The sequence below is a fragment of the Marmota monax genome, unplaced genomic scaffold, assembly GCF_021218885.2.
Source record: "Marmota monax isolate L192 unplaced genomic scaffold, Marmota_monax_Labrador192_F-V1.1 WCK01_AAM20220418_F8-fsc00106, whole genome shotgun sequence".
Classification (NCBI taxonomy): Eukaryota; Metazoa; Chordata; class Mammalia; order Rodentia; family Sciuridae; genus Marmota; species Marmota monax.
Window position 1 is genome coordinate 6,138,551 of NW_026695218.1, and position 24,215 is coordinate 6,162,765.

Genomic DNA, 24,215 nt, shown 5'->3' on the forward strand with positions numbered 1-24,215 from the left:
TTATGAACGTTGCAGCATCATTGTTTGGTGCATACAAATTGATAATTGTTATGTCTTGATGGTGGATGGTTCCTTTTAACAGTATATAGTGTCCTTCTTTATCCCTTTTGATTAACTTAGGTTTGAAGTTGATTTTATCCGATATGAGTATGGCCACTCCTGCTTGCTTCTGAAGGCCATGTGAGTGGTATGATTTTTCCCAACCTTTCACCTTCAGCCTGTGTATGTCTTTTCCTATCATATGAGTCTCCTGAAGGCAGCATATTGTTGGATTTGTTTTTTTAATCCAGGTTACTAGCCTATGTCTCTTGATTGGTGAATTTAAGCCATTAACATTTAAGGTTACAATTGAAATATGGTTTGTACTTCCAGTCATGTTTATTTATTTATTTATTTTAGTTTGGCTAGTTTTTCCTCTTTGGTTATTTTTCTCCCCCTTTACTGAGATACCTCCCACTGTTAGTTTTGGGCACTATTTTTCAATTCCTCTTCTTGTAGTATTTTGCTCAAAATGCTTTGCAGTGCTGGTTTTCTGGCTGCGAATTCTTTTAGCTTTTGTTTATCGTGAAAGATTTTAATTTCGTTGTCAAATCTGAAGCTTAATTTTGCTGGATACAGTATTCTTGGTTGGAATCCATTATTTTTCAGGGTTTGAAATACGTTGTTCCAGGATCTTCTCGCTTTCAAAGTCTGTGATGAAAAATCAGTCGTTAACCTAATTGGTTTACCCCTGAATGTAATCTGCCTCCTTTCTCTTGTGGCTTTTAATATTCTCTCCTTGTTCTGTATGTTAGCTATCTTCATAATTATATGTCTTGGAGTTGGTCTATTACGGTTTTGGATGTTTGGGGTCCTGTAGGCTTCCAGGATTTGGCAATCCATTCCATCTTTCATCTCTGGGAAGTTTTCTAGGATTATTTCATTTAATAAGTTCTCCATTCCTTTGGTTTGATCCTCTGTGCCTTCTTCTATCCCAATGACTCTCAAATTTGGTTTTTTTATGAGATCCCATATCTCTTGGATAGATTGCTTGTGAGATTTAAGCATCTTTTCTGTGTTGACTATATTCTTTTCAAGTTGATGAACTTTGTCTTCATTATCTAATGTTCTGACTTCTACTTGATCTAGTCTGTTTGTAATATTCTCGTTAGAGTTTTTAATCTGGTTTATGGTTTCTTGCATTTCTAGGATTACTGTTTGGTTTTTTTTTTTTTTTTTAAATCTCTATCTCCTGGTAAAGCTCGTTCTTTGCAGTTTGAATTTGTTTGTTTAGTTCGTTTTCAAAATATACTTTCAATGCTTGGACTTGCTGTCTCATGTCTTCTCTAATATTCCGTTCCATCTGAGTTAGGTATGCCTTGATTTCTTTCCCTGTCCATGTTTCTGATGCTTCTAGGTCCTCCTGTAGATTTAAGTTGTCCTGCATTGTTTGTAGTCCTTTTTTCCCTTGTTTTTTCATGTTGTTCACATTACTTTCCAGCTGTTTGACTGCTTTGTAACTGCTTTCTCCTATACATTTGTTTTGGCTTTGTATATCTCTGTTGTCTCTCCTTTGTGGTGGGAGATTATGTCTAGAAATGTTGGGCTTTATTGTACTTTAAAGCTGATTCATTCAATTCATAAAAGGCTTCCAGGTTCTGTATGCATATAGTGATTTGTTGTTTGTTCTTAGGACTATATGTTTAGGTTAGGTGCTATGATGGTACGAGGGTTAGTATGTCTTGGCTACTTTAGAAGATTGCTCTACTGAAGGTGGATACTAACAGGCAATTGGATCAGGGTGTTGGTAGTAGCTAGGTATTTAGGAGCCCTATAGACAGCCTTGAGACATTCACCTATTTACATTTAGACAATTACACGTAATGGAAGACGTAATGCTTGGGATGAAAGTTGGGGGGTAGGGGAATGAAGGTGCTCTTAAAAAGAAAGGAGAGAGAGATAGATTAGAGGAGAATGAAAAGAACAATAAAACTTGAAACAGGAAAGAAAGAGAGAAGGAAAAGGGGAGAAAGGAACAGAGAGAGAAGAAGAAAAAAAAATATATTGAAGTCTTAGAGATCCATTTTCTTCTCTTCCAGTAGGCGGAGCTGTGCCCTCCGAGCGGAGCTTCTGCTCTCTACCTGCCCATAGCAATCCCTGTAAGGCGTCTCCTGGGAGTCTCTCAGACTTGTCAGTCCAGAGCCGTTTCACTTCTCCGGCCCTTACCCCCCTTCCTCCTGTCAGCCAGCCAGCCAGGTCCTGTTCACCAGAAACGGTTCCCCAGAAATCTAGTTACACTTGCAGCCCCACCGCGTATCCCATTTAAGCCCCAGTGCTGTGGTAAACTGGCGGCTAATACCTTGGGAGTCACTGCTGGTGATATGGGGGGTTGGGGGTCAGGGATCCCCTCTGTTTCCCTACAGACACGACCCCTGAGAGGTCCATGAAGTTTCCTGGCTGCTTGTATCTGGATGGGGAGGGAGTCACACACCTGCTAAAGTGGATTCTGCTGGGAAGGAATTCTGTCAGCCAAACTCCGATGACGTCACCTCTCTGCTATGGCAGGCCCCAGGCTCCTTGCCGGAGTGTCCAAAGGGAGGGGTGGGACTGGTCCATCCCCGGTTGGCTTCAGCTCCCAGCTCGCTATTTCATGAAGGCTTGGCTAAAGACTTCTTCCTGCCAAGCTGTGTCTCGGAGGCTAGCGGGACCCAGTCACATTTGCTGCTGGCGGACAGGCCGGCAGCCGCGCCACAGCACACGGACTGTGGCTGGCAGATCTGGACCTCTGTGTCTCCTGGCAGGGATTCGCTCGTCTGGGGCAATCTGTCGCTTCAAAAAATCCTAGTAGCTCCCGGCCGGTCTCTCTTCAGTGGAATTTTGCTAGGAGATTCTCCGTTGGTAGAATCTAAGCGTTATCTATGCGTCTTTATGACCCCATCACTGGGGGGGTATTGAAAACGCTGCCTCTCCGCCCGCCGCCATGTTGGATCTCCCATCCCTCTTCTCTTCCAGGAAATCTGTGTTCTCCCTGGCTGACATAGGCCAAATGAATGGCTCCGTGGGAGGAGGTGGCGGCTCAGCTGGAGGAGGAGGCGGTGGTGGCGGTGCTGGTGGCGGTGGCAGTGGTGCAGCAGGCGGCGGGGATGATGGAGAGATGCCAGCTGTGCACGAAATTGGGGAGGAGCTTATCTGGACAGGAAGGTGCACACCCCAGACCTGAGAGAGACCCTGCTGTGCTTTCAACTTCTCTCCTTCCCACCACTTTTCCTTTCCCACCACTGGGTACAGCACCAACATGGGGCCTTAGAACAGACCAGTCTTTTTCTTTTTCTTAGTCTTTTTCTTTCTGAGCCCTCCAAGCCCCTCTTGGATCCTGAGGAGGGTTGCCAGAGCAGGGAATAGGCAATCTGTCCCAGGAGTGGAGGAACCCAAACTTTTCACTAGACATCCTTTGGTACCTGTATTCATTTCCTAGAGCTGCCAAAACAGAGCACCACAAACTAGGTGGTACAAAACAACAGGTTATTTGCCCACAGTTCTGGAGGTCAGAGGTTCAAAATCAAGATGTAGGCAGGGCCATGTTCCATTTGAGACTCTGGGTAGAATCCTTCCTTGCCTGCTCCTAGTTTCTAGTGGTAGCCTACAGTCTTCATCATTCCTTAGCCTGCAGCTGTGTCTCTCCAGTTTCTGTCTGTGTCATCATGGGCCTTCTTCTCCGGGTAGGTCTGTCTTCATGTAGCAATGCCCCTTTCTTTTTTCTTTTTTATAAGGACACCCATCTTATTGGATCATAGCACACCCTAATGACTTCATTATAAACTTGATCAAATCTGCAAAGACCCTGTGTCCAAATAAAGTCATATTCATAAGCCCTGGGGGTCAGGGCTTTAATATATCTTTTAAAATATATTTTTGATATATTTTTTGATAAATTCTCCTAGCCTGGGTTCTTTGCCAGCTCTTAGTGTCTCTCAGGTTAATCTAGGCTTCAGAAAGGACTTTGAGAACAAAGTCATGCTTTATATACCCTTGGCTCTATACCAGTGATTTTCAACTGAAAACAACTTTTCCCTTCTTTAATCTTCACCCTACCCTCACTGGCTCCTGCTGCTCTCTCTACCTTTTGGCTCAGGGAATTTGGCTGCAGACCAAATGTCTTTTCATTTGTCATAACTGGAGAGGAAACACTACTGGCATCTAATGTGTAGAGGCCAGGGATACTGTTAAATACCCTACAATACAAAGAAGAGAATCATTCCAATAAAGGATTATTCAGTCCAAAATGTTAACAGTACTGAGGCTGAGAAACCCTGCTATAATAAGTGCTGGTTTAGGAGCTCTGTGGAATAGCATGCTCAATAAAAACTGTCCCCAAACCTAAATTTCCCACTCAATTGTTCCAGGGAGCAAAGAAACCAATTATCAAGGTTTGAATGTACCCTCAATGAGTTCACGTTATAACCTGGGATATCTCCATCTTCTATAGTTGGCCATACCTATATTTACCATGCACAGGGGCCCTGTAGATAGTCAGGGATGTGAGGAGGACCACCATCTGAGGATCCCAGAATGTTCATTCCTATGGGATAGTCTCATCGGAACCTTCCTCCCTAAAACAAGTTATGTCCACCCTTCCCAGGGTGAATGGTGCTGACTACAAATTTTGGATCCTGCAAGAATTCTGCTCTGGTTCCAAATGTGCTGGTGAAAAGATTCTTGTCCCTAGCCATCCCCAGTCAAATTCCCTTCCTCACCCCAGATTCTGCAGGACCCTAAAAATAGCCCTGCCCCTGCACTGGTGTTTGTGGTAAGAAAGCTACCCATGGGCCTGTCTCAAACAGGTTCTTTGGTGGACTGTGTCTGGATATCAAGAGGAAGTTGCCTTGGTTCCCAAGTGACTTCTATGATGGCTTCCACATTCAGTCCATCTCTGCCATCCTATTCATCTACCTCGGCTGTATCACCAACGCAATCACCTTTGGTGGGCTTCTGGGAGACGCCACCGACAACTATCAGGTGAGTGTGAACAGGGGACATGACAGAAATTGTAAGTAAAATCTGCTGCCACATGGTGGCAGGTTTCAGTCACTGTCTAGGTTTATGCCATTCTTTTTTATAACCCTTTACCCTTTCAAAAGAAGGAAGGAAGGACAGAAGGAAGGAAGGAGGGAAGGAAGGAAAGAAGGAAGGGAGGGAGGGAGGGAGGGAAGGGAAGGGAAGGGAAGGGAATGAAATTAATAATTACTAAAGATCAAATTTAAGGATGATATAAATATGCCAACATTTAAAGGGGAATTATTTACTTTGTTATTTGGCACTTTACCCCCTGATAATTGAACGAACTTAATCAACACAATTAGTTGAGTTGTTAATTGTGAACTTCTCCCCACTTTTTTTTACACCAACTTTGGTTTCTTAACTTGGAGTTAAGACATTTACAGAAGGATGGTAATTTGTTACCATGACAATAAGGCAGACCTCCCTGGGGAAAATAGCTCAGCAGAGACACCCTCCTTCCTCTCCAGTGAACACCTTATGGGGATAGAGTCATTGGGAAGCTTAGGGTTCCAAGGAAAGGACTCATTTCCCCAGGTAGGTCAGATGAATGCCTATTGCCAGCCCTTATCTCTTCCCTGAGTTTCAAGTTGAGTATCCAGCTACCTCCCAAGCATATCCCTATGACTGCCCCTTGAGATCCCCCAACTCACACAGATGGCATTGTGTCCATTATCTTCTCTCCTGACCTGTTATGCATAAGCCTTTCCCAGTATAACAAGTGACACCATAACGCATCCAGTTGTGCATGCTAGAAACTAGGCATCATCCTTAACTCCTAAATCCCGGCTTCCCCTGGTGGCCCTTATGGCATGGCTCTACTTGCCTCTTAAGCCCTCATCTCCTGCCATTCTTTCTTAGAATTCCTGATCTACTCATCCATTGTATTATCTGTTTTCTATCAATCCTGATCATCTTTAAGTTCTTCAAAGACATGCTTCCTTTCAGCTCCAGCCTTTGAATACACTGTTCCCTCTTTGAGGACACTCATTCTCTTTACTCCAGTTAACCCTGTTCTCTTGAACAATCCCTGTTCATGTTTTCGGTCTTGGCTTCCATGTATCTACATCTAGGGTGGCCTTTCTGACTACCTTTTCTCTCCTATTATATATTCCTATGACACCCAGAACCCATCCCACCTTATTGCACTCCTTGACAGAAGTTCTCAATGGGGACAGTTTTGACCTAGGAGACATTTGGAAATATTCAGAGATAGATTTGATTATGACAACTGGGAGGAATGGCTACTGTCTTTTAGTGGGTAGAGGCCAGGGAGGCTGCTAGACATCCTATAATACACAGGACAGATCCCACAACAGAGAATTAGCCTGGAATACCAATAGTGTTGAGGTTGAAAACTCCTGATATATGGAAATTGGTTCCTTATCTATATCCCACTAGACTGAACATGAGTTATCTTATTCACTGATGGGTCTCCAAACCTAGCACAATGCCTGGTACCTAGTAGGCACTTAATGGATTTTGAAAGAATGAATGATCTTAATTCTAAAGATATCAAATAGATGTTTAAATGAATGAATATTTAGATGGATGAATGGGCTGTCCTCTGTGAGTAGGATGGACACAAAACAAGCATATCCATGGTTTTCCAGAACCTGGAGTGCCAAAAGCAGGTCACAAAGGACCTTCATCCAAATTGAATTAGGTTAAAACTGACATGGTAGCAAACTGTGGGAGATGGGAAGCAAAATTTGGGGAGAAGAGAGGCCAGAACAAAAGATGAACAAAAGCTCTTGGAGAGATACCTGGGTTGCAACCTGAATGCGGAAGCCTCTTCTACTACTTCTGCTAAGTCTCACACTTCTCATGCCCCCAGGGAGTGATGGAGAGCTTCCTGGGCACTGCCATGGCTGGCTCCTTGTTCTGCCTCTTCTCGGGACAGCCTCTCATCATCCTCAGCAGCACAGGGCCCATCCTCATCTTTGAGAAGCTCCTCTTCGACTTTAGCAAGTAGGTATCCTTTTGGTGATGCCCCCTGCCATCTCTTGCACTTAGGGCTGTTAGCCAAAGCCAAGACACAGTAATAGGCAGGGACTAGGAAGTGCCAAAGCTACCTTTAACAAGGGAGAGATTGTCAGGTGGATCCTCCTGGCTTCTGCCAGCTACCTGCCTTTAAGATGACTATTTTAGTGTGTATTAGCACAGCCCACAGGGAGCAATCCAGGCAAGACAAGGGAAGAAGACTCATACCATTCTGTTCAATTAAAAGTCAGTGTAGTGTTTGAAAGTCTTGGGCTGGAGGTCAGAAGGCTGCACCCAGACCCAGGCAACTCCCATCACTCCAGGCTCTGCTGCCTCATCTACACCCCAAGGGTTTGACTCAACTATGCCTAAGGCCTGCTCCAGCCCTATTCATCTGAAATTTCCTGTTTTTCATTGACGCTGGGTGTCTGTGACCAACTATGTGGGCACTGAGTCCCTCAGCACCTTCCTGCATACCTCCATGGGATCTTTTCCTAGACTTCTCAAAGATCAGGCAACCCCACCCAGGAATTGTCCCTGTCCCCAGTCCTTTGACTGTCCCTAGGAGGGAACCTGTGCCATGGGAGGGGAAAATGAGCTGCTAAGGGTGGGTCTGGGAAGCCAAGCACAGGAATCCTGGACTGGAGGACCCCCCCCACTTTCCCTCTGCCTTCCAGAGGCAATGGCCTAGACTACATGGAGTTCCGCCTCTGGATTGGCCTACACTCAGCCATCCAGTGCCTTGTCCTGGTGGCCACAGATGCCAGCTTTATCATCAAATATATCACCCGCTTCACCGAGGAGGGCTTCTCCACCCTCATCAGCTTCATCTTCATCTATGATGCCATCAAGAAAATGATCGGTGCCTTCAAGTACTACCCCATCAACAGGGACTTCAAGCCCGACTCCATCACCACCTACAAATGCGAGTGTGTCGCCCCTGACACAGGTGACCGGTAACCCCAGACATGCCCTGCCCACCCCCCAACATACTCTCCCCTAGGACCACAGCTCTGTCAAATGCAGGAGAGCCTGTTTGAGAGGGGCTGTTCAGCCCATCATTCCAAGGGAGCCGCACAGGGTATTAAGCCCAGTTTTTGGAAGGAAACCAAGAGAACAGTAGCCTTAATATCAACTCCCAGGGCTATGATCAGAAGGGTATGGGGGTATCTCAGGAAGGCATAGGCACAGTTTGCCTCAGTGCAGGGTGATGTGGAGGCTACACCTGTCAGCCTGCTACCCAAGCCAGAGGTAGATCTTTTGGTGCCTAATGTCCCTCCTCATATATTTTTTCTATCATTGCATGACACCTTATTCCCAAAACATTGCTGCCAATGTGGTCTCATACTTTATAAGGCGAGAGCACATCAGATGGATGAACATCTTTATAAACAGGAACACATCCAGTGTGGAGGGCTTGCCAATCATGCCAATAGAAAAACAGTTGGATAACCTGGGGTTATTTAGCTTCTTAGGGATAAGAGAGGCATGAGAGAAGAACTGTCATGCCACAAGGGACACAGGATGTAGAACAAATGGAGGAGCCGAAGTTTCAGGGAACCAGATGCTAGCTGACTCTGGGAAAACTGTGCAATGGTGGGAGTCGCTATCATGGGAAATATCTGCCTCTTGGTTGATAGCCAGTTACTTGGACTCTCTGGAAGTCTGTGTGCCAAGAGATCCCCATACTAGGTGGGAGGTTTAATCAACCCACTGGTCAACCTGATAATAAGTATTCAGTGCCATTCTTGTGGAGTTACTTTATGGACCAAAACCTGTCATCTGGAAACTTAGAATTTCTCATAGAGTCTGATCTCCTGACCTCCCTTGCAGCCATAAGCATGGCCCTGAGAGCATTCAGTGGGGTGTACCCAGGGTACTGCAGAGCAGGAACAGGACATCCACCCCACTTCTCCAAGCAGCACCAGGCTGGACTCACAGAGAGCAAACTGAGGCCCAGAGGCCACCCAAGGTCACACCAAACCTCAGTTTCCCTAGATATAAAAGGGGGACGTCAATGTTGGCTCTACCAGTTTTGTGGGGCTCTTATGAGGTTTTCAAATCTATGCCCAGGTTTGATTAAAGGAAATAAGTAAACATTTGGGGTTTTCAGTCCCTTAATACATTACTATGAGCCAGACAGAGTGATCTCAGCCTCACCTGTGATCGTAGCTACTCAGGAGGCTGAGGCAGGAGGATCACAAATTTGAGGCCAATCTGGGAAACTTAATGAGACTGTTTCAAAATAAAAGTTTAAAAAGGACTGGGGGTGCAGTTCAATAGTAAAGTTCTTGCCTAGCTTGATTAAGGCTCTGGGTTCAATCCCCAGTGCTATCAAAAAATACAAACAAATAAGCAAGGAATTCAAAAGCGTTACTATGTATATTAAAAAAAGGTGATCACAAGTCAATCAAAAATATTGGTGGCACAATTTTTTAGGGTCTTTGGAACTTTATGGAAGATAAAATGCCTTGTCTTCAAGGAGTGTGGTTTTGATTACACCCCTGCTCCCTGTCACTGCGCTGATTTTGTAAAGAAGTCAAGATTTAATTTTTTCTTATATTTTTCTATCATTAATGTTGGGTTATTCTATTAAAATCCAGTGATAGGTAAAGCTACCCTTGGTCCTGAGTCAGGGCACATCGCTTGTCCAGAACATTGAGGAGATGCTACCCACTGGCCCTTTTTATTCTGCCCTGGGGCAAACCCTGCCTCTGGGCCAGGTTCCATTTGGGTGCTCTTGTTTACAGCTTGTACATTCCTGACTCCAGATTCATTACACTGAGCACAAATTTCCCACAAACATGACTTTTAGAATCATATTCCTTGATCTCTTTCTATAGACATTCGAAATTCTGGAGTCATATGAAGACCTTCGGCTATTCTGAAAATCATCTACCCACAGGAGAAACCAAACCTAAAAATGCCCTAGAAACAGAGGATGAAGGAACATACAAAGTAGCATTCAAGGAGCATAATGAAGCCACTTCATTTCCAAATAGCTTCCTCTCTGGTCTTGCCCAGAGGCTTCATGTCACTTCATTCTGGGTCATGCTGTTGTCATGTTTCTCAAAGTGTGGTCCCCAGACCCACAGCTTTAACACCATCTGAGAACTTGACAGAAATGTAAATTCTTGGGCTCTACCCCAGACCTTCTGAATCAGAAACTGGGGCAGGGTCCAACCATCTATGGATTAACAAACCTTCCAGGTAATTCTGATGCCCTCTCAAGTTTGAGAGCTTCTGCTCTCTTGAACTATTAATTAATACGCTGAGCCATTATTAACTACTAACTCCAAAAAGACTAGGTCTTCAGGGGTTGGACTGTAGTTCAGTGGTAGAGTACTTGCCTCTAATGTCTGAGACACTGGGTTCAACTCTCAGCAATATATACAATTAAAATAATTTTTAAAAAGATTAGATCTTCAGTTTCTTCACTGAGAATAAAGGAATTGGAACCAGAACAAGTTAGTTCTGATTAGGAGAATATAGAAAGGAAAGTTCTAGATATGTAGGAAACTAGGGAGTGGGGAACTAACTGTGGTTTCTTTCCAGTTCATGAGTCATCTAATTACTAATTGTTCCATATTCTTAGGTTTACTGAAAAGAAAAAAAAAACAGTTTAACTATGGCATACTCTCATTCTTTGTCATTCTTCCTAATAAGCGCTTTTTCGGGGGCACTTTCTTTTTATATTTAACTTTGTTTCCATTGTAACTGATTTGTATTCTGTTTATGGATGCTGCAAACACTGATTTGGCTGCTTTCAATCCCAAGTGAGTACCACTTTTTGCACACTAGAATTTTACAATATTTTTGGACCCTTTCTGGAATTTTCCATGTTATATTTCTTCCATCTTCATCTTGAGTAGCTTTCAGATAAACTCTATAAAGTTCTTGATATAAAATAATTGATAAGCCTAAGGAAGACATCAGGAGGATGTCTGGCCTGAAAACACTGGATGGTGGAAAATGTTTGACCTCCCCAAGTTTAAGCACTAACAGGGAATTCTCTAGCATGTCAGTGGGTCGCCTAGAGGCAGCTTCTTGGCCAGCTTCTCTGTCCCTAATGTTAATTGTGCATCATGTTCTTTTGGTCAACAATGTGAGGAAAGGCAACAGATGTCCTTGATTTCTAATAAGTAACACTTTTGTCAGAACAATCTGAACAAACCACTGGGTTTATAGAACTCCTAGTAATGTTCTACAAACTGAGCAAGACCGCGTTTGTCAGCAACCCAGTCCAGCTGCCCCAGAAATGAGCACCTTAGCAGGGCCCTGTAGTCTATCCAACCCTGTGGACAGCTTGTTAGTGGTTGGGAGAAGCTTCAAGATTAAGCTCTTCTCTCTGAGTTCCTAACCAAATGTGGATAGTCAGCAGGGGCCAAATGGGGCTTGCAGAGCCTCTCAGGCTTATTGCCAGCAAACTGGCTGGGGTTCCTTGATCTCCCCACACCTGCCACAGGAGAACTGCTTAGTCTGCCTTTGCTTGGAGGAGGAGAGTGAGGCAGGCCTGGCCTTCACTTCCACCCCTGCAGTTCAGGAGGAAGAGAGAGGGCAAGCAGTGGTCCTCCGAAGCCTGCCTTTGTCATGAGTAGCCACCAACCCTGGGGAGCCCCCCATGTGGGTGATGAGCTCTCCCCACAGGAAGGAGCAAGAGAGGCCCAACAGAGAGAAGGGAGAGTGGAAAAGTCCACATGGAAATGAGAGAAGGCAGATTATGTTTCCTCCAGCTTTCCTCAGGAACTGAAGGGACCCATAGGTGCTCCACTTAAAGGGACACTGAGGCCAGGGAAGGGAAGTGCCCAGCAAGAGACACAGTGAGAACAAATAAAAACAGAACCTTTGGGTTCCTGATTCTTCTTCAGGTCCTACACCCAGGTTATATTTTCCTTGTCTTCTATTAAAGGGGCAGATTAAATAAGAGACTATCAAAGCCAATAAGTTCAAACAGGCCCAGCTGACCTTACAAAAAAAAAGCACATCTGGAAAGGGGCAGGAGAGAAGGGAAGTGTTGGTGGGGGGCGGGGATGGCAAAGCTTGCTGTACCGAACTGGGAGGTTTATATGCTCTGGGCCAGCCTGCCTGGGATGGGATCATGGCTCCAAGTATGAGCTCTGTGACCTTGGGCAATAGGCAGGTTAACCTCTCTGGGCCTCAGTTACCTCATCTGTAAAATGGGGATACTTTACGGAGATTTGGGAACTTAAATGAGTGTGTGTGTGTGTGTGTGTGTGTGTGTATATATATATATATTTGGCATAGTGCAAAGCATGTAGTTAATCCTTTAAAAATGTTAAGTCTAACAGCACCCAAATGGGTCTAGTGGCCAGTAGAGATTCACAAGGCACATTATTCACCAACTTGTCTTAGCGTCAGATTCTTTATTTCAGTTTTTTCAAAACCAGCTGTTTATTGTCAGGCAGAAGATGTCCTACAACAGCTGGCCCAGCCTTATGTCTGAGTTCTGGCCCAGGCCCCCTCCCACCAACCCATCCCTAAAGACAGGGGCAAGAGAGGCAAAACAAAGAAGGTGAAGAAGGGCCAGATATGATGAGCTGTCCTCATGATGGGAACCAATTTGGCTCTAAGGAACTGGAGTGAAAGGAGAAAGGGTGGGAGCTTCGTGGGGATTGCAGGTTCCCCATCCCAAAGCCTCTGACCTTCCCCATGTCCTTGCTCATCTACAGTGAATACAACTGTGTTCAATGCCTCAGCCTCGCCAGCACCAAACCTCAATGCTTCTCTGGTAAGTCCCCTCCTCTTAGGTCAGACGGTCAGGTGCTGTTTTGTGGGTGGGGGTAGTGAGAAGAGACTTGGGAAATTGAGACCAATTCATGGCAACTCAGACTCACAGAGGCCAACCCCAGGGGCACCCGCAGAGCTTTGTAAATGTGTACTTTTATTTTAAGATGCTTATGTACTGTAAGCATCCCATCTTAAAACATGCCTCTTCTATTGCATGCATTGCAAAAATATGATATATACCTACAAATGAAGGGGAGGTAGCAGTGAGGATGGTAATAGGGCTGTACACACAATTGGAAACAAAGTTTCCCTTTCATCTTTCTTGGTTTTCCTTCCCTTTCTACCTTGGACCACTAGTTCCCACCCAACAATTCTCTAGTCCCAGAAAATTTAGTAGTGCTCCCCGTCCCTAATGAATCTGACCTGTCCTTTGACCTCCTTAGTCCCTGGGACTTCTAGGTCTGGCCTACCTTTCCCAATAATGACGGGTGGTGGCCTTCAGGAGCCAATGTCCCAGCCTAAATGGGTCTAATGGTGGGAAGCTCAAATCCAGGTGAAGGGTAGCCTTCATAGGCCTTGGGAGAGAAGTGGATGCTTTTAGGTTGCTTCTTAAGTTACCCTGCACAGGCAGTTGGTGACTCTGCTCAGACAATTCCAATTGACAATTTAACCTAAGGTTTTCCAAATCCCAGGTCTTGAGAGAGAAAGAAAAGAATCAGTCAGTGCCTATTTCTCAATTCCTATTGTGTTCAAGATGCTATGTGCACTAAGAAATCAATGTGGGGCTGGGGGTGGAGTTCAGTGGTAGAGCACTTGCCTGGCACATGAGAGGCCCTGGCTTCAATTGCCAGCATTGAAAAAAAAAAGAGTAAATAAAGAAGACATAGATAAAGTTGGTCCCTGCCTTCCAACTTCCTTTTGATGTGCTTGTGAAGATGCACGTGAATAGTTATGGGAGGCAGGGGCTGGGATTGTGGCTCAGCGGTGGAGCGCTTGCCTATCACAGGCTGGATTCGAGTTCGATCCTCAGCACCACATAAAAAATAAAGGCATTGTGTTGTGTCCATCTACACCTAAAAAATAAATATTAAAAAAAAAAGAGCTATGGGAGGCATGAGCAGGGCATGCCATGCATCAAATCTAGGCCATGTATGTTCTTCCAACCCTGGTGGCAGGAAAGAAAACTAGCCGAAGAGTCCAGAGAAAGCCTCATGGAGAAAGTGGAATGTGCTATAAATATATTTATAGTCCGTGGAAACATCCATATCCCTGTATCTGCAAAAAATTTTAGAAATTAATAAGCCCATATGATTTTTAAAAAAAGACAAAGTGGAATGTTTAAGGTTGGGAGAAGGTTGATTCAATAGAGAGAACATTCCAGGCGGATGGAACATCAAAGACAGAGGGCCAAAGAAGAAAAGCACAAAACCTGTGCAGGAGACAACGAGTGGACTAGTTCAGCTGATATGAGAATGGAAGATTGGGGAAATCCCAAGAGGCAAACTGGAAAAGAAAAGTAGGACAGACCTGTGGGGCAGTAGAGGAACAATATCTGCAGGGAGCATTTTAAATTATATGTGGTGATTGAGGGATATGGCTGACATTCAGTGGATGGGGTCCCAAAATGCAAGACAGCATGAGACAGTCTCACACCAGACCTCCTCACTTATGTGTCATTAGCAAATCTTGAGGCTGAGCGGGAGGATCGTAAGTTTGAGGCCATTCTGGGAAATGTAGTGAGATCCTGTCTCAAAATAAAAAATAAAAAAGGCCAGGGGTATGGCTCACACATAACACACACACACACACACACACACACACACACACACACTGGATTAAAGCAATAGAAGCAGCAATTATAATTCTCATAATTCTGTGGGATGACTGGCTAGTTCACTGATTTCACCTGAACTCAGTTTTGTGGCCTTTCAAGCTGGCAAGCCTGGTAGGGATTTGTCACAGGTGGAACAGAATGGCTCTACCTGTCTCTCCATGTGGTTTTCTCAGTCTTGAGTTTGTCACAGCATTGTGTTATCAGGTTTCCAAGAGTGTGAAGGCAGAACCTGCAGGCTCCTTTCATTGCCTCCAAGTCACTTCCTCCCTCACTCTGTTGGTCTAAGCAGGTCAAAGACCAGCCCATATTCAAAGGAGTGGGAAAACAGACTTCCCCTTTGATAGGAGGACCATCAATGCCACACCGTACATGAGTGTGGATGAAGGAAGGCATGATTCATTAGGGACCTTATTGTAATGCTCTATTACACTTGTCTTAATACAAACATCCCTTATAGCTAGTTGTAAGCATATGTTTACTTCATTATGTAACGTTTCTAAATATTTACACATTAACTTTTTAGGTTTTTTTTTTTTTTTTTTTAGGTTTTGTTTTGTTTTGTTTGTGGTGCTGGGGATTGAACTCAGGGCCTTGTACATGCAAGGTAAGCACTCTACCAACTGAGCTGTATCCCCAGCCCTTACACATTAACTTTTAAAAATATGTATTAAATTGGGGCTGTAGCTGTGGCTGTGGCTCAGCGGTAGCGCATTTGCCTGGCATGTGTGAGGTACTGGGTCCTATCTTCAGCACCACATATAAACAAATAAATAAAATAAAGATCTAACAACAATTTTTAAAATGTATTAAATTGTATTATATTTATATAATACATTTTCTTCCTTCTTTTACTACTCTTAGGAATACATAAATACAGATATTCTTCAGTATTCACAGAGGTTTAACTCCAGGATCACCCAAAGATATCAAAATCTATAGATGCTGGGGCTGGGGTTGTGGCTCAGTGGTAGAGTGCTTGCCTAGCATGTGTGAGGCGCTGTGTTCAATCCTCAGCACCACATATAAATAAATAAAATAAAGTCCATTGACAACTAAGAAAATATTTTTAAAAATCCATAGATGCTCAAATGCTTTATATAAAATGGTATAATATTTATATGCCCCATCTCCTGGATATTTTAAATCATCTTTAGATAACTTATAATACCTAATACAATCTAAATGCTATGGAAATGGTTGTTATATTGTATCATTTAGGTGGTAATAGTAGTCTGTACATGTTTAGTACAGATGTAATTTTTAAAAAATATTTTTGATTCACAGTTGGTTGAATTCAAAGAAGAAAAACCTGTGGATACAAAGTATATAAAATTTATATTTATATATAAAATTGCGTTGTTTTGCATGCCCTGAATTTTAGGATCTGGGACACAAACGAGGGAAATAGCTGAAATGACTTAAGAATGGACTGGCAAAGGAGTGACAGAAGGGAAGGAGAGGAGAGAATAGTGTGAGATGTCAATAGACCCATGGTTGGTGGACAGGGACAGATGTCCAGCCTACTGAAGGGGAGGGCATTCCCGCCACTGCTGCATAGTTTCTCATTGCTAGCAAAGATATAGGGTGCACCCCAGAACACAATGAAAAAACAAGTGTCAGCTTCCAGTCCTCCCAGGGTGCTGCCTGCTTATGACTCCTTGAACAATCCTGTCCCCTGGAACACCATTCTGTTACTGAAGGCATCATGGTGGTGGGTGTGTGGGCTGCCTGGGATAGCAAGGGGAAGGACAAGGCCAACCTGCCAGGAAGGTTCTGACCCTTTCTCTCTTATGTTTGGTCTCCAAGTATGATCCCCTTAACCTCACAGCACTGGACTGGTCCCTGCTGAGCAAGAAGGAGTGTCTGAGCTATGGTGGGCGCCTACTTGGGAACTCCTGCCAGTTCATTCCAGACCTGGCACTCATGTCCTTCATTCTTTTCTTTGGGACTTACTCCATGACCTTGACTTTGAAGAAATTCAAATTCAGCCGCTATTTTCCTACCAAGGTAAGTGCACCATGCAGTTAGGAAGAACCTATAGTCAAATAACTATTGAGAAAAATGTCATCAGCTGGGCTGGTGATGCCTGCCTGTAATCTCAGTGGCTCAGGAAGCTGAGGCAGGAGCATCCCAAGTTCAAAGCCAGCCTCAGCAAAAGCGAGGCACTAAGCAACTTAGTGAGACCCTGTCTCTAAATGAAATACAAAATAGGGCTGGGGATGTGGCTCCGTGGTTAAGTGCCTTTGAGTTCAATCCTTGGTACCCTTTGAAAAAAGGGCCACCATGTGGGCACTGGCTCATGTGGGTTTTTCAAGTTAAAACACATACTTTGGAGTTAGGGAGAATTGGAATCTCTTGTTGATAAGCACTTTGGCAACAAATATTTCATATTTTCAGACTTTTACCTTTAGTCTTCCTGTGCAATAATACCTCATGTGTTTTTTAAATTTTTCAGTGCACCGACAACTAATGAAATTGAAAATCTTGTCATGTGTTTATTGACCATAAGGCCATTTGACTTTCTTCTTGGAAGTCTCTGTTTAAATCCTCTTGCACAGTTTTTATTGGGTTGTTCTTTACTTTCTGATGTGAAAAAGTTCTTTATATATTCTGAATACAAATTTTTTCATGTTGTGATATCTTTTCCCACTCTGTGACTGACCTTTTTACTTTTTTTAATACATTTTTTAAGTTGTAGATGGATACCCTATCTTTATTTTATTTGTTTATGTGGTGCTGAGGATCGAACCCAGGGCCTCATACATGCTAGATAAGTACTCTACCACTGAGCTACAACCTCAGACCCCTTTTTACTTTCTTCTTCTTTCTTTTTTTTTTTGGTTGGTGCTAGGGATCAAACCCAGGGCCTTGTGCACGCAAGGCAAGCACTCTACCAACTGAGCTATATCCCCAACCTAATTTTTAATGCTATTATAAATACTCACTGCTATTTTTTAATTTCAGTTTCTGTTTGTGTCTGGAATAAAATATGTATTAATCAAAACTGCACTTGCAGGCTGGGGTTGTAGCTGAGTGATAGGGCTCTTGCCTGGCACTGGGTTCAATCCTCATCACCACATAAAAATGTAAATAAACAAAATAAAGGTGTTGTGTCCATCTGCAACTAAAAAAAAAATTAACTGCATATGTGAGGAATGGCTGTGCCATGGGAAGGGATGTTTGGAAGAATTTTAGCAATTCACTCATACCATAAATCCCATGCATGCTCTCCTAAAGCCATTTTAAATAAATAGTATGACTAAGGGCAAATGAATATTATGAATAATAAACTCATTTAATAATAAATGAATATTATAACTATCATATGAATAGTTGAATTTTCCCCAATATTTTCTAAAGACTAAATAAAAGGTTCATTAGGAAGCTTTGCAAAAAAACAACTAAGTAAAAACTCATGGAACTGCAACACAAATGAATCCTAAAAACAAGCTTCCTCACATCCTCCCCACTCCCACCTACATCATCTCCCTAATTTCTTCTTACGTGAAAATGCTAGAGCAGTGGCTGATTCAGAGAATGTCTGTTATTTTCAGGATGAAAAATAATTTGCATAATATTTCTAGGGCCACCAATATTTTTGCCTTAAAATACTTAAAAACTGTTTTCTTGTCTCCTGGAATTTTGTGTTGCAGAGAAAAATGAGGTTACACTATTTTACACTCATCAGGTTGGTTAGCACTCCAAGCCTTGGAATATCAGGTATTGGAGATTGAAAGTGATAGATGAGAGTGTCAAGAGGTATGTTCAATTTGGAGGGCAATGGGCATTCTATGATAAAGCTGGAGATGACAGGACCTTCAAACCAGTACATCCACTCCCAGGTATATACCCCAGAGAAATTCTCATGTGTGTACAAGAACAGTCACAGAAACATTGATTCCAAGAGAAAAACTAAAATGATCTAAATGTAACTATTAATATGAAAATAAAGAAACAAATGGAAAATAATCATGCAAAGATTGAGCTGCAAATAATATAGACTACAGCTACATTTATCCACAAGGAAAAATATCATAAACATAATGTTGAACAAATAAAGCAAATTGCAGAAGATTACAAATAACATGTTACCCTTTATGTAAAATTTAAAAACAAGCAAAGCAATGCCATGTTTTGTTAAGGGATATGTACACACTTAGTCTAAGTAGAGACTTCATGGGAAAAGTAAACTCTGAATTCAAACTAGTGGTTCTCTTTAGAGAGCTAGTACAGGGATGTCACTGGGTGACAGGAGAGATCGTCCACTGGATGGGTAAATTTTTATTAAGGAGCAGGGGAGTTCACAGCTGTTTATTTTGTCTATCTTCATATGGGATTGGACCATATGAAATGGCCTATATTTGACTGTTTTGTCCTACAAAAAAAATGGCAGATTCACATAGTTAACTTGATAACATTTTTATTTCAGTGCTAGGAAAATTGTGGAAAAGAAATATAAATGTAGCACACTACTTGGTTCTGCTGTGACCAACGCTGATATGATCCTAACAACATAAAGATGTTATTGCTTTTCACCTTTCGGAATCCACTTACAGATAAAACACAAAAGATGTGTCTACACAACAGTGTATGATCTCCTCAGCTTTGACATGTAAAGATCAAAGTGAAGGCATCATAGGTGGAAGGGGGACAAGTAAGAGAGGTGGTGACAAGCTCAAGTACAGTGATCCTCACCTCACGTGACAGAGAATGAGAGATATTGGCAAGAGTTATGAGATATTTAATTACATAACACAAAAGTACAAAGGAAGCCCATAGAAAGAGTTTTAAAATGAATAACAGAAATTAGGAATGGGGAAAGGGAAGGAGGGGTAATATAAGTAAGTCTAAACTTTATAGTAATGCCTTTAATTAGTAAATCAAAATATGAAACTATAAACATATTAACTGTCATGGAATAAACCTCCAGAAACAACTAAAACCAAGACATATGTCAGGAAGGTGGGACCAGAATTAGAAAAGCTAAGGTAGGGACTTTGCTCTCCACTGTCTTTTTTACACTAAGTGATTTTTCAGTCAGTCACATGTTATATTAATACAATTTGAATGGGAAGTAGGATGTGTCCTCACCTGCCTCTGCCCCTTCAAATTGCTTTCTCTGAAGAGATATAAAATAAAGGTGGCAGATAGACATTGGGGGACCCTGTGCCCTGAGACTTCCCAATATAGAATAAGGGGAGGGATGGGGTCAAGAGGATGCTTTCAGAAAGGGCAGGGAAGTCAGATCCAGAACTAGCCTGGAATAGGTCTCCCAGAAATAAGAATAATGGGCTGGACACTCTTGGTGGACAGGTTTGAGAGTAGCTAGAGGTCCCCTATGTAATTGGGGCAGGGGTGAGAGTTTCCCTCCCAGCCCAGGGGTGTGACAACCTGTCATGTTTTTGAGAGCTAGGGTTTCCTTCCAAGTTTAACACTTGCCCTCACCACCCGGCAGCTGGCCCCGTCCAGTGTGTCATATCAGAACACATCTTCAGCAAGGGTTTCCAGGGCCACCCAACATCCTAACAACTCCCACTTTGACCACCGGTATCCCAAGCACTCTAAATGTGCCACAGCTCCTTTGCACCTGAAGGTAGGTGCTATCTTTATCTTCTTTTCATAATGGAAGAAACAGACTCTATGGCATGCTTCCCCAAGGTCACACAGCCAGCAAGGAGAAGAACCAGGATTTGAGCATAGGCCTGCTGACTTCAGGGTCCTGCCTTTAAGGGGTCTCCTCTTTGCCACCTGCAGATTGGGTCAGCCTGGAGCAGGGTGGATGTTTCACTCACTAGCTTCTCTTTTTTCTGTAGGTCCGTGCCCTGGTGGCTGACTTTTCCATTATTTTCTCCATCCTGATGTTCTGTGGAATCGATGCCTGTTTTGGCCTGGAAACCCCCAAGCTGCACGTGCCCAATGTCATCAAGGTTTGCCCCTTGCCCCTGATCCAGGCAATTGCCCTGCCTGCCCATGAGCTATAGTCCTTATCTCCTCTATGCTCAACATTCTTCTCTCAACCAAGTCACCCTGTAGGTTCTCAGTGTACGCTCTACCATTTTCTGCACAGCCTCCCAGGGGCAGTCCTTTGAGAGGTGGGTGGGGACATATTTAGAATGAAATCTTGCTGTGTACCCTAAGGAGTAGGGAAGGTGCTAGAATCCACACTCCAGTCCAGCTGAAGCCTTTTGACTTCTATTTATGGGTTTCCAATTTCCTCACCTATGACAGTCTACAAACTTGGCCAACTGGAATCTACTGAAAATGACCCCTTGTAACAGTGATTCTCAAAGTGTGGTCCCTGGACTAGTGTCACATTGTCACCTGGGAACTTGTTCTTGGTGAGTCTGTACTCCAGCACTCCCAAGGTGGGAGGACTGCTTGAGGTCAGGAACTCCAGACTAGGTTGGGCTAGTGAGTCCCTTCCTAGAGAAATGAAGGAAGGAAGGGAGGGAAGGAGGGAGGAAGGAAGGAAGGAAGAAAAAAAGGAAGATAGGGAAAGGAGGAAAGAAGGAAAGAAATGCAAATTCTCATATTCTTATTCCCATCTCAGAAGTATGGAATCTGAAAGTCTTGTGGGTAGAACCCAGCAATTTGTGTTTTAACCGGCACTTTAGGTGATTCTGAACATGTTTAAAATTCAAAACCACTGTCAGAAATTACCCATTAGTCCATAGTTGGTGCCATTTGTTTGTGGCTAAGTTCAAGCCCTGTTCCCTCACAAATGCACCTGCCATCTAAGCAAGGTAGGAAGTCCAGGTTCTAGAATGTTCCTCTGCCTTTGAGGCCTTGATCTTCATGATATTTTTTCAGGGTTTTACTGAGTAGCTTAAACACATCTCATACAACTCATGCTGGCTCTTCAAAATAAAAGTGTCCCTTTCTTTTAAATATAAAATATTATAAAGGTCAGCTTCTGCAATAGCTAACCCCTTTGTCCCCTTTGCCAGTCTGAGTTGATATTCGGTGCTTTGTTTTGAAGTACTGGGAATGGAACCCAGGGCCTCAATGTACGCTAGGCAAGTGTTCCACCACTGAGCTACATCTCCAGCCCACGGTGTTTGTTGTTTTACAGACAATTCTATAATGCACTGAACCCAGAATGCTTTATTCTTGTCTCTTGGACCTCATTTCTGCTTTTTGTTCTTTTGCAATTAGTGACTGCATATTCAGCTGCCTTCTGATCTTTATTTCTGTTTCCCAACCAATCCTAGGGCAATCACAGCAAATTATCCCATTAATTCTGTAGCCCCCACCTGTATTCATGCCACTTCCCATAGCTATGTGCCTCTGTGATCTATTTAAAGTTGTAGGTGCCTAATGTCCTTAAGGGAAAAATATTGTTCTTAAAAAGTTCTCCCAGTTGGGGAAAAAGTGAGGTGGTAGGAAAGGGGCCAGCAGGCAAGCACCTGGCAAGAGAGAGAGGAAAGGGCCCTCTTCATTTGCTCTGCTCAGCCCACACGGCCTGACCGAGGCTGGTTCGTGGCCCCCTTTGGGAAGAACCCGTGGTGGGTGTACCTGGCGAGCATCCTGCCCGCCCTACTGGTGACCATCCTGATCTTCATGGACCAGCAGATCACAGCTGTCATTGTTAACCGGAAGGAGAACAAGCTGAAGGTAAGGCTATCCTTTGCCAGGAGCAAAGTTAGAAGGATTAAAGGAGGGAGAGGCTTCTTTCAATACTTTGAGCAGAAGACAAGTTCCCACTTGATGTGTTGTGGAGTGGGTGGGGGTGGGGTGACTTCCAGCAGGGCCAGATGATTTTGAGGACCAGGACCAAGCCCAAGCCCTAGGCTGGGCCCCTGCATACAGAACCCTTGCCTCTTCCAAAGTGACCCTTCAACTCTGTACCTCCTGAGAGTGAATTTAGGAGTCTAAGCAGTTGCTGACAGGAGGACAAGCCTGAAGTCATAAGGCAGAGGAACTTCCTTAGCCTCCTTGGTCCCTGAAACTCCTCTCTCTCTATGCCTCTGGGTCCAAGAAGACTTGGGCTACTCTCTCCTTGACCCCAATATAGACCAATCGAGGGTCCCAGCTGGGGCATCTCATTCAGGAACTGCAGATACTGTGGCCACTGGGTGGAAACCTTTTTCCCCGGGGACCCAAACCTAGGACTTTTCCAAGCCGGAACATCCCTCTCCTTCATTACCTATGTCCCTTACTTGGTTCACCCTTTCAGACAAGGTGGCAACTAAAGCCACCTTTGAGGGAGGTGAGACCTGAACACCTCTAAAGTTCTTACAGAGAGCACCTCAGAGTGGTAGCCCCTCAGAGTGCACTCTGGAAGGCAGGGGAGCCTTTGACTGTGTTCCACAAAATGGCTGTTCTGAGGAGAAACAGGCTCCCAGAAGCTTCTCCCATCCTACCACCTGTGCAGAAGGCTGCTGGCTACCATCTGGACCTCTTCTGGGTGGGCATCCTCATGGCCCTGTGCTCCTTCACGGGGCTCCCCTGGTATGTGGCTGCCACAGTCATCTCCATTGCCCACATCGACAGCCTCAAGATGGAGACGGAGACCAGCGCCCCTGGGGAGCAGCCCCAGTTCCTGGGAGTCAGGTAGGAGGAGGTCAGGGCCTGGATCACCTAAACAGGAGTGACCCATCTAGGGAAGGGGAAGGCAGCTATTCTTACCATTAAGGAATCTAGGGACAAAGGGTCCCTGCTCTGACAGCCCAGGAACTAGGAACAGGAGTGATATTGGAAGGGAGGGAAGAAGGGAGATGAAAATTTATTTCTAAGTGGTACTTTCTAAGAAAAAAGTTAAGACTATTAAGAAATAGTCTCCAAGTAGCACATGCACATGCACGCATGCATGCACACATACATATACAAATATGCCTATACACACGTGAACTCCAAAGATTCACCTCATAGACCATGATAGAACCTCTTCCTGTCCTTCCCTTTTCTCTTCTTCAAGACCCTCCAGTCCCCTGGGTCTCCTATTTTCCAATGCTTTATATTCTTCCAGAAAGCCTTCCTGGGACCACCACTATCCTCTATACCTGGTCCTGACATGTTCTTTCCCTTGCTCCTCATGTCATGCCCCACGCCAGGTCCCTAAGCTGTTTTGGGCTGGGAATCACATCTGCCCTATAGAGCCTCTGAGGCTTACACCAAATCCTAGCATTCTCCTAATGGAAGTTTCTCCCTACTGCCTTGGGATATGTAGGCTACCTGATTTGCTCTGTGAGAGGCTTCTCTGCCTCATGTAGGGCTCAGGACTAGATAGGACACTGTCCCCTTCCTGTCTCCTGAGCTCCTGGTCTAAGCCATCTTCCCCAGAGCCCAGGGCTCCAACCTGGGCTATGTTAGTGCCTGGGCACTCAGGAAAACTTACCTGCCTCAACCTCTGACATCTCCTCCACTGGAAGCCAGGCCCCCTTCCCCAGCATCAGTCATGCCCTGCCAAAGTGGGATCTTACTTCCAAAAAGCAAGGTAATCAGCACTTTTTATTACAACAATCTCCCAATGTAGATGTCATTATTATTTCTATTCTACTGGCTCAAGGTATCATGGTCTTGTCTGATATCCCACAATGAGTAAATGGCAGAGCCAAGATTCAATGGAAGTCCATCAGGATCAAGCACCCAGCTATTAGGCACTGTACTGAACAAG

General features: G+C 44.0%; 1 protein-coding gene across 3 annotated transcripts in view; it reads left to right on the forward strand.

Moving 5' to 3' along the window:
• Positions 1-24,215, forward strand: part of Slc4a5 (solute carrier family 4 member 5) — a 126,518-nt gene that overhangs the window by 84,887 nt on the left and 17,416 nt on the right. For all 3 annotated transcript variants that reach the window (XM_046432348.2, XM_046432349.1, XM_058575095.1), the window contains 9 exons: positions 2,992-3,180; positions 4,821-4,995; positions 6,872-7,005; positions 7,695-7,966; positions 12,708-12,766; positions 16,406-16,606; positions 20,413-20,526; positions 22,052-22,213; positions 22,974-23,152. In XM_046432348.2, the coding sequence (XP_046288304.1) occupies positions 2,992-3,180; positions 4,821-4,995; positions 6,872-7,005; positions 7,695-7,966; positions 12,708-12,766; positions 16,406-16,606; positions 20,413-20,526; positions 22,052-22,213; positions 22,974-23,152 (1,485 nt within the window). The remainder of the gene's footprint in view (positions 1-2,991; positions 3,181-4,820; positions 4,996-6,871; positions 7,006-7,694; positions 7,967-12,707; positions 12,767-16,405; positions 16,607-20,412; positions 20,527-22,051; positions 22,214-22,973; positions 23,153-24,215) is intronic.